This window comes from Giraffa tippelskirchi, chromosome 12 (assembly GCF_054371585.1).
Source record: "Giraffa tippelskirchi isolate mGirTip1 chromosome 12, T2T-mGirTip1v1.2.pri, whole genome shotgun sequence".
Classification (NCBI taxonomy): Eukaryota; Metazoa; Chordata; class Mammalia; order Artiodactyla; family Giraffidae; genus Giraffa; species Giraffa tippelskirchi.
In genome coordinates, this window is record NC_137286.1 from 14263016 (window position 1) to 14278098 (window position 15083).

A 15083-nucleotide genomic window follows, 5' to 3' on the forward strand; every position below is an offset into this window, starting at 1 on the left:
GAAATCGGGCCGTGGCAGGTATGACAGGAAAGTGCTTATGTACAATGTTAAAATAGGAAGAGTCCTACACTCGTCCCCCTTTCCAGGTCTCGTACTTAACTGCCTCGTTATTTTAAGCGCAGACTGCGTGAGGAAGGCTAGTAGGTTACACGGAACTGATCTTTTGTTATTCCATTACAGGGGAGCAGATGGACCCTACTGGAAGTCAGTTGGATTCAGATTTCTCTCAGCAAGACACTCCTTGCCTGATAATTGAAGATTCTCAGCCTGAAAGCCAGGTTCTAGAAGATGATTCTGGTTCTCACTTCAGTGTGCTAGCTCGACACCTTCCTCATCTTCAGACTCACAAAGAGAACCCTGTGTTGGTGAGTGATAGGTTGCTTGGAAATGGTTGAGTAGATTCCCACCCCTAATCTAGACCAGCCTGCAAATGTAAGTACTTAGGAGATCACTATCTTTTGGGTAAAGTTGGTTGGAAAATGAAATATATATTGTCACAAAAAAATATCTCATTTTGGATTATCTCATATGTAGTGGGTATTTTGTGTATGTATATTTTTTAGGATGTTGAATCCAATACTGAACAAACAGCTGAAGAACAAGGAGACAGTAATACTGGCTTCAATGAGCATCTGAAAGAAAACAAAGCTGCAGGTGAGATCACTTTGCAAGGGTGCTCTTATTGGAGTTGGGTAGATTTAAATATTTTGTGATTGTGGTGAGATATGTAAGGAAGTTTAGCACAATATCTGGTGTGTAGTAGGTAATGCAAAAGGTTGGTTTTCTGATACAGCTGATTAGATTGGTATTGTACACATTCCTGAATTTGTATTAAAGTTTGGTGGTAAATGCCTTTTGTGGTAACACCCAGTTATTTTTTTCAGACTCTGTGGATTCTTCTCATTTGGACACACGTGGTTCCATCAGTCAGGTCATTGAACAGTTACCTCAGCCAAATAGGAAAAGCAGGTATATTAGTGTTTGGAGAAATTTATTTAAATGTATTAATGGGTTCGTTCTTTTATCTGTGCCTGTTGTCTTGCCCTAAGGATAAAAGGATTTATTTTTGTGGAGCAGGAAATTAGATTTGAGGATTGTTTTAACTAGCATTCTATTGGTACTTAAGCTGGAATCTCTTTTTTGTGAAGGTAGCAACTTTTTTGCACCTATATTATTCAAATTGTGATCTGTCTTGTGCATGTGAAACAAAATAAGAATTCCTCATTCTTAGCTTGGATATGACTTATTAATAGGAAAAATAATAAAAAAAATTAAGATATATCATCAAAACTTAGGCATGGTTTCTACCTACCAACCAAAGAATCTTCACCAGTTTTAGACCCAGAATGTTTAATTCATACCCTAAACAGTATTCACTTTTTACTTTGTCTCTTGTAAATCTTTAACATTGCCCATTTGTGAGTTTATCCTCTGTTAGGCACTAGATCGGATGTTTGATATATACTGCCATTTAATTTCATCCTTAAAGCAGCTGCATAACGAACACATTACATTACCTCGGTTACTTAGTGCTTTTGTTCTTAAACCCAGCCACTTCAGTCATTTATGTTACTTAGTTGAGGGGCAGTGATGGGCAAAGAAGTTAAAAACCTTACAGTAGAATACATTGCTAGTAAGTGGCAGACCTGGGTTTTGAGTCCTTGTAACTCAAGTGCCTCGCTTTCTTTATGATTATTCAGTGCCCAAATTCTTCTAAGATCAAAGAGGAATGCAAGAGTCTTAGAGTGGTGGAATCGAAAAGGGAGGTTGTCAGGAGAATGTTAGTTTGGGGTGAAAGACTATGATTTTTATCTCAAAAATAAATACTTGTGTGTGTGTATGTGTATGTGTGTGTATGTGTTCTATTTAATACTCTGTGTTTGCACTTAAAATTTTTCTCTCAAATCATCAGTTGGACACTTCAGAACAATTTGCAAATTGGTGGAGTTACTTTGGCCTGCAGGTGGGTTCTAGTTGGCCCATACATGGTTATTAAAATATATTTGAATTAATTGATAGAATTTAAAAATAGGGAAATTTCACATGGAACTTCAATTTCCAGTTTCTGGGATTACTAGTTCAGAAGTAACGCAACTGCTGTATTATTGGCAACAGTTGGCTAGAGCTGTGAGTAGCAGTCAGTCTGTGCTTAATGGGACATGAGTGCTGTGGTCCGTCATAGTGCCTATAACTCACTGTTGTACCTGGACACTGAGGCCAGCTATTCTTTTTTTCATTTTCCTAGGGCTTATGCTTTTGTTCTTAAACCCAACCACTTCAATCATTTATGTTACCTTTCTTTGCTTTTTGTAGGCATTTAAGTTTTTCTGATACCTCTTTAGGATCCATGTGCCAGGCTTATCTATGTTTTTGTGGCTCAGGACCTGGGTTTGAACCATTGGGGACAGAATGCGTGCGTACCCGTTGTTATAAATGGATGGTACTGTTTTGAGAATTCTCATGCTACTTCTTTTCCCTTTTTGCATGAACATGTTGCTCTTTCTTTAAAAAAAATAAATACTTGAATGCTTACATTCAGTAAATGTGCAGGCACTGTGGCAAATGTTTTAAATCATCTTTGCCATCATGGAGCTTACACTTTAATAGGAGAGACATATGTTGAATAATTACATAAATAGTTATTCATTGAAAATTGTGATCATTGTAAAGAGGGAAAAAATAGGATATATGACCTAATCTGGGGGATAAGGGAAAACCTTTTTGAGAAGATGATGTGAACTATAAATACAAATTTGTTAGACATAGTTGAAGGGCTGGGGAGAAGTGTGGCATGTGGGAGGAGAAACTTTTCAGACAGAGGGAACAACATGTAAAAAGGCCACAAAACTGCAAAGAATGTGGGGTTGATTCCAAAAGAATGAAAGATCTAGAAAACACATGTGTACTGATCTCTTTATGTTGTCTTTATTCATTACAGCAGACATTTTGAAAAGCTGCTTGTGAGTTTTGTACATCATAAAATTCCAAAAGATCTTCCTCTCTTTATCCGTTGTCTTGCTGATGTAAGCCTTTGGTCCTAAACATGAAACGTTGTGAAATATGATGCCGAATATATTTTTATTTCTGTTAAACACTTAAAAAATTGAGATGATGAATATTTATTTTTATTTATTTATTTGGACATGCCGAGTCTTGGTTGCATCAGGGCTGCGGCAGGCAGGATCTTCGATCTTTGTGGTGGTGTGCGGAATCTTTAGTTGTGGTGTACAAACTCTCAGTTGCAGTTTGTGGGATCCAGTTCCCTGACCAAGGATCAGACCTGGGTCCGCTGCTTTGGGAGTGTGAAGTCATAGCCATTAGACCACCAGAGAAGTCCTGGGGTGATTATAGATTCCCATGATTTTGTAAGAAATAGCACAGGGATTCTTTGTATACTTTTCCCAGTTTCTCCCAAGGGTACCATTTTGCAGAACTGTAGTATTATTTCACAACCAGAATATCAGCATTACTAAAATCCAATGAAATTATTCCGAGTTCCCTAGTTCTACTTGTACTCATGTGTGTATAATTTCTGTACTGCTTAATTGTCTGTGTAGGTTTATCCACCACTGTGACCAAGATGCTAACAGTTCCAACACCACAAGGAGCTCTAGTGTTGCCCTTTTATAGCCACACCCATCTCCTTCACCTGCACTTGAACCCCTGGCAACCACTGATTAGGACCCTCCTTGGGACTTCCTGGTGGTCCAGTGGTTAAAACTCTGTGCTTTCAATGGTGAGGCTACAAGTTTGATCCCTGGTTAGGGAACTAAGATCCTACATGCTGCAGTTCAGTTCAGTTCAGTCTCTCAGTCGTGTCCTACTCTTTGCGACCCCATGAATTGCAGCACGCCAGGTCTCTCTGTCCATCACCAACTCCCGGAGTCTACCCAAACCCATGTCCATCGAGTCGGTGATGCCATCCAACCATCTCATCCTCTGTCGTCCCCTTCTCCTCCTGCCCCCAATCCTACCCAGCATTAGGGTCTTTTCCAATGAGTCACCTCTTCGCATGAGGTGGCCAAAGTATTGGAGTTTCAGCTTCAACATCAGTCCTTCCAATGAACACCCAGGATTGATCTCATGATCTCATGATACATGCTGCAAGGAGCAGCCAAAAAAAAAAAAATCAAAGACCATTCTCCATTGGTAAAGTTTTGTCATTTAAAATCTTATATAAATGAGATCATACAGTATCCATACTAGAGATCTATGAGTTGTTGGATGTATCAGTGGTTTGTTTTATTGCTGAGTAGTGTTCCATGGTATGGATGTACCACAGTTTGTTTAACCATTTACCTCTTGAAGGAAATTTGGGTTAATTCTTGTTTTTGGCTAACATAAATAATAAAGCTGCTCTGAACGTTTGCCTACAGGTTTTTGTAAGTCTTCATATCTCTAGGATAAATGTCCAGGGGGACAGTTGCTAGGTCACATGGTAGTTTCATGTTTAGTTTCTCTTTTTTTTTTTTTTTAAAGAAAATGCTGATCTGTGTTGTAGAGTGGTTGTATCATTTTGCAGTCCCACTGGCAGTGTATGAGACATCCAATTTCTGTCCATTCCAACCATCATTTGGTGTTGTCACTCTTAGCCATTCTGATAAGTGTGTGGTGATATCTCATTGTGTGTGTGTGTGTTTTACATAATTTTTATTTATTTACTTATTTTTGGCTGTGCTGGGTCTTTGTTGTCATGCAGGCTTTTCTCTAGTTGTGAGTGGGCTTCTCACTGCAGAGTGGCTTCTCTTGTTGCAGAGCCCGGACTCTGGGTGCGCGGGCTTCAGTAGTTGTGGTTCCAGAGCTCTAGAGCACAAGCTCAGTAGTCGTGGCACAGGTCTCCGAGGCATGTGGGATCTTCCTGGATCAGGGATTGAACCTGTGTCTCCTGCATTGGCAGGTGGATTCTTGACCACTGGGCCACCAGGGAAACCCTCATTGTGGTTTTAATTTGCATTTCCTTAGTGGCTAATGATGTTGAACATCTTTTCACATGCTTCTTTGAATCTGTACATCCTCTTCAAGAAAATGTCTGTTCATATCTTTTGCCTATTTTCTAATTGGATTTTATTTTATTGTATTTTGAGAATTCTTGTATTTTGTGTACTAGTTCTTTGTAGGATATGTGGTTTGCAGATATTTTCTCTCTGGCTTGTCTTTTCGTTCTCTTAAGAGGTTTTTTTTCATGGAGCATGTTTTTAATTTTGATGAAGTCTGTTAAATGCTTTTAACAGAGAAATATATATGCACAGATTATTTTAAAAAGAGCTTGTGATGAAAATCAGAGTCCATTCCCACTGTTGGCCCCCTTTCAGAGAGGTCATCCTTTTTACCAAAGAGGTAACCCTTTTTAGGTGTCTGTGTTTTTACTTCTCTGGGAGGTTATCTTCTTAGCTTTTAATATTGTGTAAAACTAAGTAACACTACAGTAGTGCCATTTCTTGTTTAATCAGATTAAGGTATTTGAGTTCTGTAATGAAAGATGAGGTTTAACTCACAACAATACTTTTCTAATTTAGAAATATATATATTATTTATGGCTGCGTAGGGCCTTCGTTCTGGCATGGGCTCTGTAGTTGTGGCATGTGGAATCTTAGTTCCCTGATGAGGGATTGAACCTCCACCCTGTGTATTGGGAGGTGGATTCCTAACCATTGGACCACCAGGGAAATCCCAGCACACTCCTAACTTTTGATAATAATTATGTTAGTTTTTTTATTGGCTACATTTATATTTCTAAATGGTATATTTAAACCTTTGTTTTCTTTTTCCATCAGTTTTGGATAGTGGAGAAAGTCTGATTTATTTCAAATCTGCTCTGATTCACCTAATCATTCTACAAATATTTATTGAGTAGTTCCTATATGCCAAGTACTTTTAAGTTTTGGAGATACAGAGTGATCAGAAGAGATAAGAAACTTTAGACCTTAATGTAGCTTATATTCTTTTATGGGATATAGCAGTTATCTGACAGATAGATATGTAAAAATTTATAGTGTCTTACACTCTGACAGGACCGCAGAGAAAAATAAAGTGGAGAATTGGATGGGAAACATCAATGGAGTTGCAATTTAGACAAGGTGACTTAGGGGATGCCTCCCTGATGTGACATTTGACTAAAAATCTTGAGTAAGTTATCTCTGCTGTTATTTGGATAAATGTAATCTGCGCATAGAGAACAGCAAATGCAAAGGCTCTGAGGGAAGAGTGTGCTGGAATATTTGAGAAATGACGAGGAGGTTAGTGTGGCTGCCTTGGAGTGCTGGAGAGGAGTGGGAGGAGAGGTCAGAAAAGTAAAGGGGGAACCAGAATATATGAGGCCTTATGGATCATTGTGAGGCATTTGGCTGTTACTTTTAGTGAGATAGGAAGGTATTTAATAGCTTTGAGCTGAGCAGGGGAATGACATGCTCTTAGATTTGAACAGCATCACTCTGGCTGCTGGATCAAGAATAGACTAATACCTGGATAAAGCTGGGAAAAATAAGAATTAAAGAAGCTATTCAAATTAAATTTAAAAATCTGAAGGAAGAGCGAGGGCAGAGACAGAAAGACCAACTAGGAGACTCTTGAAATAATTTAGGCAAAATGTGACAGTGGCTGGACCAGTGTAGAAATAGATGAGAGGTGTAAGCCTCTGGGTTTTTGAAATTAGAATTCAAAGTCAGATTGGATGTTAAGTATGAGGGAAATGAAGGAGGTAATGGCAGTTCCACATTTTTGGTTTGGGAACTAGAATGGAGTTGCTGTTGATTGAGATGGAGAAGATTGAAGGCGAAGGTCAATTACAGACTTGTTAAAGTTGAGCTGCCTTTTCAATTGCCAGTTGGAGGCAGTTGATGATGTGAAAGTTTAGAGCTTAGGAGGAAAGTCTAAGCTGGAGATTTAAAATTGCAGAGTCATCAGCATATGGATGGTATTCAAGGCCATGAGTATGGGTAAGATCACTAAAGGGATGAGTGTAGGTGAAGAAGAGGTTCAAGGACTCACTATGCCCAGCAGCATTTAGAGGTTAGGGACGTGAAGAAAACCACCAGAAGAGACTGAAGAAAATCCAGGGTGTGTGATTAGTGCTGTCTTTTTTTGCTCTTCTACTTTTTTATCATACGTGCTCTTGACTTTCTTTCCCTATATTCCCCAGGGTCTTGCATCTGGTCCTCCCAGTTGTGTAGGTAATGTTCTATTTTATTTTTGTGAAAGTCTGTACTCAAGTCCTTTTTCTCTTTCTTGGATCATGGTTCCCAACTTTGCAAATCCATGTTTTCATCTCTTTTATGCTTATTAAACTTACATTTAATGGTCTTTATGTGAAATATTAAATGGATAGAAAGTTAAAAGGAAACAAAATATGTCATCTATAATTCTGCCACCCAGAGGCTAATTCCTGTAAATATTTTGGCTTATTTTCTGTCTTTTTTTTTGTGCACTTGATTTACATAGTTGACATGTGGAAGGTAAAAGTTTGTGTTTCTTGACCTTTTTGCTTATCAACACTAGCAATTAATTTTCCCTGACAATTAAAGCTCTTACTAACATTTGCTCCATGATTTTTGTTGTAAAAGTTATGCATTTTTTTCTGTGTGTGTATAAAATATACTGTTTTGGGGGACTGGATCATTTGAAACTAAGTTGCAGAAATAATAGTTCCCCTCAAATACTTTAGAATTCATCCTCTAAGAAAAATACATTATCCTGTATAATCATAATACCTTTAGCACACCTAATATCGATTCCATAATACCTAATAATATAGTTTGTATTCATATTTCCCCAGTTGTCTCAAAGATGTCTTTATTTTATATACATAAATTTTTTTTGTTTTGTTTGGATTATATATATCTATTTTGTCCAGTAGCTAGTGCAGATATACAGTTTACACATTGTATTTGGTTGTTTTGAATGTATTTAACAGCTGTATAAATTCCATTTTATGGATTATGAAATTAGTTACTTACTTACCGTTGGGCTTACAGTGGGTTATTAGTCACAGTGAACTTTGAAAGTGAGTTTGTGTAAGGATCTTTTTATGTTTTAAGCTATTTCTTATAATTGAAATTACTAGGTATGAAAATTTTTTAGAGCTCTTGATACATATTTTCTAGTTCTCCAGGAAGGTTCTGTTAGTTTATACTCTCATGAAGAGTATGTGATAATGCTAATCTTACCTCAACAGCACTGAAGAGTAGGACAATATTTACAGGTGTTTTTTTTCTAATTTGATTGGAAACTAATGGTTTCTCTGATTTCTTACATGTTTAAAGATACTTGTATTTCTTTTTTTTTGGTGAGTTGTCTCTTTTGTTGTTCATTTATATCTTAGGCTTCTTCTTATAAATTCCTTGTATTTTATGAAGATTTTTTTGTTATATTGTTGCAGATATTTTTTCCTAATTGTTTGTCTTATACTTTTGTTTATCATTTTTTGACCTGTGATGTTAACCTGAATTTTTTTCTCAAATGCTGTGCGTCTATGTTATGTGTTCTAAGAATTTTTGCAAAAATGCCTTTGTGAGTTGTGTTGTTTAACAGCTGTATTTTTGAGCCCCTTCTCTGCACATCTGATGTGCATCTTCTTTTGTCAGTAATTCTCTTTGAGTGTGAGATTTTTCTATCCCTGCTCATGTTTTTTTCAGAGAAAGATAAAAATGAAGTATGTTTGTTTCCTCCTTCTGACTCGTGTTTGTATTAATTCTGTACAGTGTTTTGAGTTGTTAACCTTTTGGGTGCTTTCTGTAGAAAGAAGCAATAATGGGGTGAGGTTTTTTGCCTTTTTTACATTTACTTAAAAAGTGGTATGATGTGTGGGGAGTCACAAAAAAATTCAGAGTTCTTTGAGCAGGATATCCCATCCTATCTGGGAATACATGCTTGTGCCTTTTTGCTGTGTAGTGTTTTGGAAATGTCAGTGGAATCTGCTCCTCCTGTAAGTGAAGAGAAAGAAGAAGAGGTGGAAGAGAAGGAGAAAGAGGAAAAGGAAGAAGATATTCCAGATGAAACCACACACTCCCTTAGTGCTGAAGGTAGCTTTATGCCTTTTTCAGGATAGTAGAGTGGTCTAGTCCCTTTAACATGAACATTGCAAACGCCTCAATTTCTCCTTATCAGACTGTAGATTCTCATCATTAAAGTAAGTATAGTCATCAGGAAATTTGCTAGTAGTCTAATATATTCCACCTAATTTGTTGTTCAGGAATTTTTAGCTCATTGTTTAGCCTCCTTTCTGCATATTGACTCCTACTCCTTTTGTATTCATTTGTTTTTCAGATATTTGGGGGATGTATGCCTTGTAGGGTGGAATTACAATCTGAACTACACTGCCGTGTCTGTGTGTGTGTGTGCGCGCGCGCATGTGTTTGCATGCGTGCGCGTGTGGCACTTATGTATTTCTTTAGAAAGTAGACAGTCTGCCTTTATTAGGTGTTTGTAAGATTTTATACTACACAGTTTTTTGCTTCATTATGCATTTCCCCCCTTTGCTTTCAGTGCTTTTATTAATTTTATTTTGAAAAACTTGGAGAGGTGGGGCAGGGCTTTGATGTGAAGGACTTAGTATGGCCTTCTTTTGCTAAAGGGTAGCACATTGCATAGTGCATAATATGGGATGATTCCTGATTTCTTGGGGTTTTCTTCCTAGATCCTGCCTCATCACAGTTGGGCTTTGGGGTTCTGGAACTCTCCCAGAGCCAGGATATTGAAGAACAAACTGTGCCATATGAAATAGACAGAGAGCCTCTACAGTCAGTAACCACCAATTCTGGATATACTCGGCTATCTGATGTGGATGCTAATATTGGTACGTAATGTGTGTTCTGGTGTTTAGAATTGTTTACGAGTATTTTCCTCCCATGCTAGTTGTGTTTTCCTTGATGTATTTTATGGCTACCTAAGTTAAGGTAATCTAAGTATAGTAAAGTTGCAGAGTTGTCTGGCAAATATGTGTCAGTTGATGGCTTGCATACTAAGGTTTTTTGGTAAGTGGGTAAAGGCTGCTTTCCTTTTTGGAATGATATACCTGTGTATATTTTCAGTTTGTATTTCTTTCTTTAAAATCTTTGCCCTTTAAAAAGTATTTGGGACTACTTCTAGTATTTTGAAAAATTAAATATCTCCTTCCTATCTTCTTCTAAAACTTGAAGCAATTAAGCATGAAGAACAGTCTAATGAAGATATCCCCGTGGCAGAACAGCCCAGCAAGGATGTCCCTGTGGTGGAAGAGCAAAATTCACCACCTGCAAGGTAAACCAACTTCTTCCTAGAAAGTGTTTTTGGGTGTTTGCTATTGAGTTGTACTTATTTCACTTGGCCAGGTGGAAGCATTTTTAGAAATTCTTGATTTTCTTTTTTCCTCCCTTTCCCTGGGCATATTTTTGGTTCAGTAGCAATATATATTGTTTATGAATTTTTATTATGTCCTTATCTTTAGGCATATTCAAAATCCAGTTTATTACTATTGTAATTGTGAAGATGACCCCTTAATTCTTGGTTGCTACTCCTCTCTGTTCTTTGTCTGCAGAGGCATCATGTCTCTGTGGGTTGTCTTTCTAGCTTCTCTGTTGTAGGAGTCACAGGAATATTGTATTTGGAAGTCCACTGTTTTTATATCTGAGGAGCACCCAGATTGCTCTGTGTCCTCAGGTATCCTGCATCTGGTAGTTTATGGTATAGATAAATAGGAAAGTATTCTTTCTGCATTTCCTTTAGTCTCTTAACTTGGTAGGAATGACCAGTTGATCTCTGTTCTGCCTGTGGTGATTGCTGTATCCCAAACAGCATTATCTCTGGTCAGTAGTTCCAAGTTTAAATATGGCAGAGGACAAGTGGGATGTTTCCATTTTGGAGGAGGGAATGAATAAAGATTCAGTATTCTATTGTTTCTTCCTTCAGTTAGAAACAGTGGGAAATACGGTACTGAACAAAGTTGAATATAAAGAGAGGTCAGCTTTCTAATGCAAAACACTCAGCTAAACTGCAGCTGACTTTTTCCACTCTTCCTTAGGAAATTGCTCTTTAGCTGATTTGCTATCCTATTTACTCTGGGGAATGGCAGAGTAGGTAAACCTCATAAGTCTCTGGAAAGGAGCCAGCAGTGAGTGTCTTGCATGTGTAAGTAGTATTTGTGGTGAGAGTTTTGATTTGGGCCTTAGGTAGAGTAGATCAAATCAAAAAGGTCAGCAGGGACTTCCCTGATGGTCCAGTGGCTAAGACTCCATGCTCCCAGTACAGGAGGCCTGGGTTCGATCCCTGGTAGGGAACTAGATCCCACATGCCGCAGCTAAAGATCCTTCATGACACAACAAAGACGTGGCACAACCAAACAAATATTTAAAAAAGAAAAAAAGGTCAGCAGAAGGTAATGTGTGTGGCTAGTGCAGAGGATAATTTACATCCAAGCCCTTTCTGTGGAAGGTCGTTGTTCCTTCTGGCATTGTTGTGGCCTCGATCACACACCTTCATGCACATCTAGATAACAACATGTGTAGCAAAAATCCCTAAACCACTGATCAGAAATCTTGGACAGCATGCAGCACTGCAGTGAGCAGCGTGGAGAAAGAGATTTTGCTGTGTGAGAGACTGAGACACACTTTGAAAGAGGCTGAGAGCTTTGCATCATTATAAAGAGTAGCTTATTTCACTTTTAACAGATAGTTTTTGAAGGTTTTGAAATTAACAAAGGAAAACACAGAACAGGAAAAGCTTCTTAGTTCATAGATGAAAGCCTTTGAACATAGTAATTCTTTCTTCTGGTGATGTGAATTTCCTAGGTCAGAGGACATGCCTTCTAGTCCTAAAGTGTCTGCTGCTGTGGAAGCAAAGGAACAGACGTCTGCCCAAGAACTTCCAGAAGGTGGGATGGAGGTTCAGAAGTCACCGGAGCCTGAGGTTTTGTCAACTCAGGAAGACTTGTTTGATCAGAGCAATAAAACAGGTACAAAGAATAAGTAGTTGCCATAGCTCTTCTTTTCTGAAGGTGTGAACTTTTATTTCTGTTCTGAGGCTACTGTTTTAAGTTAGAAGGCACTTTGTAGGTATGCAGACTTGTTTGTGATACAGAAGGAAAGTATATTTCTAGCTGATTAATGAGAAGGGCTTTTTGGAAATGATTGCTATTTAACATTTTAGCATAATTTTCTTTCTCTTTTGGAAATGGAGATATTGAATAATAATAACTAACAATATAGCAGATTTAATGTTATGGACTGAGTAGCTATTTCTGTTATCATAAGTCTTCAAATCTCAAGTAATATAATTAAGTGAAGATTTTTATATTCACCTGGGTGACAGTCTACTTATTCATCTGTTTATTAGTTCATATACCACAAATAGGAAGTTATGACCTAGCAGAAAGAACATAATACTTTCAGAAGACTGGAATGGTATTTGTTTCAGATTTTGTTAACCCCCACCAATGCCCTGTTCTGCAACCTCACAGGGCCAAAAAGCTTTAGTTACAATCAGCAAATTATGATGTATTGGTTGTAAGTAGGGAAGAAGAGAAGGTTATATTTCTTTACTACATTGTGAGTGTGTGCAGGACATACAGAGGGTCACCATGAAGCCTTTACTGGTCTCTCACTAAAGTTACAAGGTTGTGTTTAAGAAATTTGTTTATTTTTGCAATTAAAACAGCAGATACTCCATTCATTGCTAAGGAGAAGGGACCCACAGGAGACTCTTCATAGTATAAATCACTAATAGCTGCTCATATATCCTTTTACTTATGCATTAGTATTTTTTCTCTCCTTTGAGGAGCCCAGGTTCTAATCATGAAAATTGCTGCATTCATGTTGTCAGGTGTCATGCATATTGTTTTGATTTCTCTCATCTGCATCATGGCATGAACTTTACTTCACCTTAGGTAGAACTTGAAATAAAAGACTCGCTTACTGCAATAGAAACGTCACAAGAAAGAGCAGCCAAGGAAAGGTTTGAGGGTTCTGGCTTTTCCTTTCCAAGCTTCTATCATGATGGAAAGGACTAAGGAGTTCTTTTTTGTCAATTCTTTTTTAAAGAAATTCCTAATTTATTAGGGAGGGGGTGTTTAATGGTTACTTAAGATTTGTGTTAGAATGACATTCCATTTTGTTAGTTGCTCAGTTGTGTCTGACTCTGTGACGCTACGGACTGTAGCCCACCAGGCTCTTCTGTCCATGGAATTCTCCAGGCAAGAATACTGGAGTGGGTAGCCATTCCTGTCTCCAGGGGAATCTTCCCCACTCAGGGATTGAACCCTGGTCTGCATTGCAGGCAGATTCTTTGCATTCATTAATTGGACTGCAATTAGAAAATAGTTGTTGCCTTCGTGGCAGCCACACCCATCCACATGGGTGGATATATGAATATTACTCTTTTTGTAGTACTGAATGTTTTTTTGTTTTTTGACAGTTCAGTAATGTCAATATGAGAAGTAAACGCAACTGGAATTTTTTTTTTTCTCAGTGGCTTCTGATGGTTGCTCTACTCCTTTAAGGGAGGAAGGTGGGTGTTCTCTGGCCTCCACACCTGCTACCACTTTGCACCTCCTGCAGCTCTCTGGTCAGAGATCCCTTGTTCAGGAGAGTCTTTCCACGTGAGTAAGCTGAAAATAGCCCTTTCAGGGAAACATGTGCCTGATGGTCTTAAGGCTAAGGTTGAAAGAGCCAAAATTTGTAGTCCAGAAGTCTTTTGAAGCAAAGAACTAAACTCTAGGCTTAAGAATTTGGGGGAATAAGAACTTAGTGGAATTATTGAAGACAGGTAGATCTGCTTTCCCATTTGGAGCCCAAAGGTTTCACCAGGGAAGAAACTGCCCCGTTGTTTAGACTCTTACATGTCTAAAACAAGCTGCTTGCTGCTCCATTTGACTAACAGTTCTTCCCATTTAATGGCATAGGGGTGCAGAAGGGGTTATGCTAGAGTTGATAATAATTGGATTTCTTTATCTGTGTACAGGAGTGAATATTTGTCTCACATCTGCAGTTGAATTTTTTTTTTTTTTTTTTAGCACTTTCTCATTGTGCTTTTCAGTCATAATGTCCTGTATCCTATCAGTTACTTTCTTTTGTAATTATATGGCTTTTTCCATAATTTTTTTTAAGTCTCATTTTGGATATGTCTGGTATGAGAAATAGTTATTGAAGTATTACTCATGGCTCTTCTACCAGTCTCAGCTGTTTGGGAGAAATACTAATAAGTATTGTCTGAATGACTTAGATATTTTTGTTACTAAGGAGTGGAAAACGAATGGAAAACTGTGGCTGTGGTGAAATAACCTGTGATTCTCTCTTTACATAAAGGAATTCCTCAGATCTTGTTGCTCCTTCCCCTGATGCTTTCCGATCCACCCCCTTTATCGTTCCTAGCAGTCCCACAGAGCAAGAAGGGGGAAAAGGTGAGCTTTCTTGATCTGTCTGTTGATCTCAGATTAGAAGTGGAGTAGCACTTCTTCTGCCACGCAGAGTGTATTGTTTCTTTCTACGTTAGAACACTGAGACCTGAACTATTCACTAGGACTCAAGTCTAACCTTCAGCGTTGTGGCCTAGTGTGAAGTGCTCTCCTTAGTTCTTTGGTCTTCTCACACTGATTTTTCTGAGTTCTGTATTGACAACTTAATTTTTGAAAAGACCCTTAAGGGAAAATTGTTAAAGTTGAACTCAAAGGAATTAATATAATGAATTTTATTACTATTGGCCTAATGGTTTCAAGCAGCATGGTAACATGTTCCTAGTCAGAGGGAACCAAAAATTGTTTCTTTTGTTCTTTATAGGTTATTTTGCTATTATCAAAGCAGTTTTAGCCAGAGTGGTTAGGGGCAGGTGGTAGAAATTTTGACTTCATTCACTTCCTCCTTTGAGGACCTAGTGATTTTATATTACTTTTCACAGGAGAGATTTCCTTTTTACCTATGTCATTATCTAAACCTCTTTTGCCCTGTTCTAGTCACTCAAGATATTTCAAATTCCTCCTCCTATACAAAGCCTTTTCCAATGAATTCCATGGGTTTTTTCCTTTTCCTTCTTTCACATAGCAGTAATGGTACAATAGCTAATATTTATTGAACGCTTAGTCTATGCCAGGCACCGTTCTTTGTGTTTCTCTGCGGTTCTAG

General features: G+C 38.0%; 1 protein-coding gene across 15 annotated transcripts in view; it reads left to right on the forward strand.

Moving 5' to 3' along the window:
- The window catches only part of TP53BP1 (tumor protein p53 binding protein 1), an 87566-nt gene that overhangs the window by 20539 nt on the left and 51944 nt on the right, over positions 1-15083 (forward strand). For 9 of the 15 annotated variants that reach the window (XM_081548360.1, XM_081548359.1, XM_081548362.1 and 6 more), the window contains 9 exons: positions 181-365; positions 564-654; positions 885-969; positions 8887-9017; positions 9632-9790; positions 10134-10233; positions 11760-11923; positions 13435-13564; positions 14271-14365. In XM_081548360.1, coding sequence (XP_081404486.1) covers positions 181-365; positions 564-654; positions 885-969; positions 8887-9017; positions 9632-9790; positions 10134-10233; positions 11760-11923; positions 13435-13564; positions 14271-14365 — 1140 coding nt within the window. Of the gene's footprint in view, positions 1-179; positions 366-563; positions 655-884; positions 970-8886; positions 9018-9631; positions 9791-10133; positions 10234-11759; positions 11924-13434; positions 13565-14270; positions 14366-15083 lie in introns of those variants that run through there. The other 6 variants (XM_081548365.1, XM_081548369.1, XM_081548367.1 and 3 more) reach the window with 3 other exon arrangements.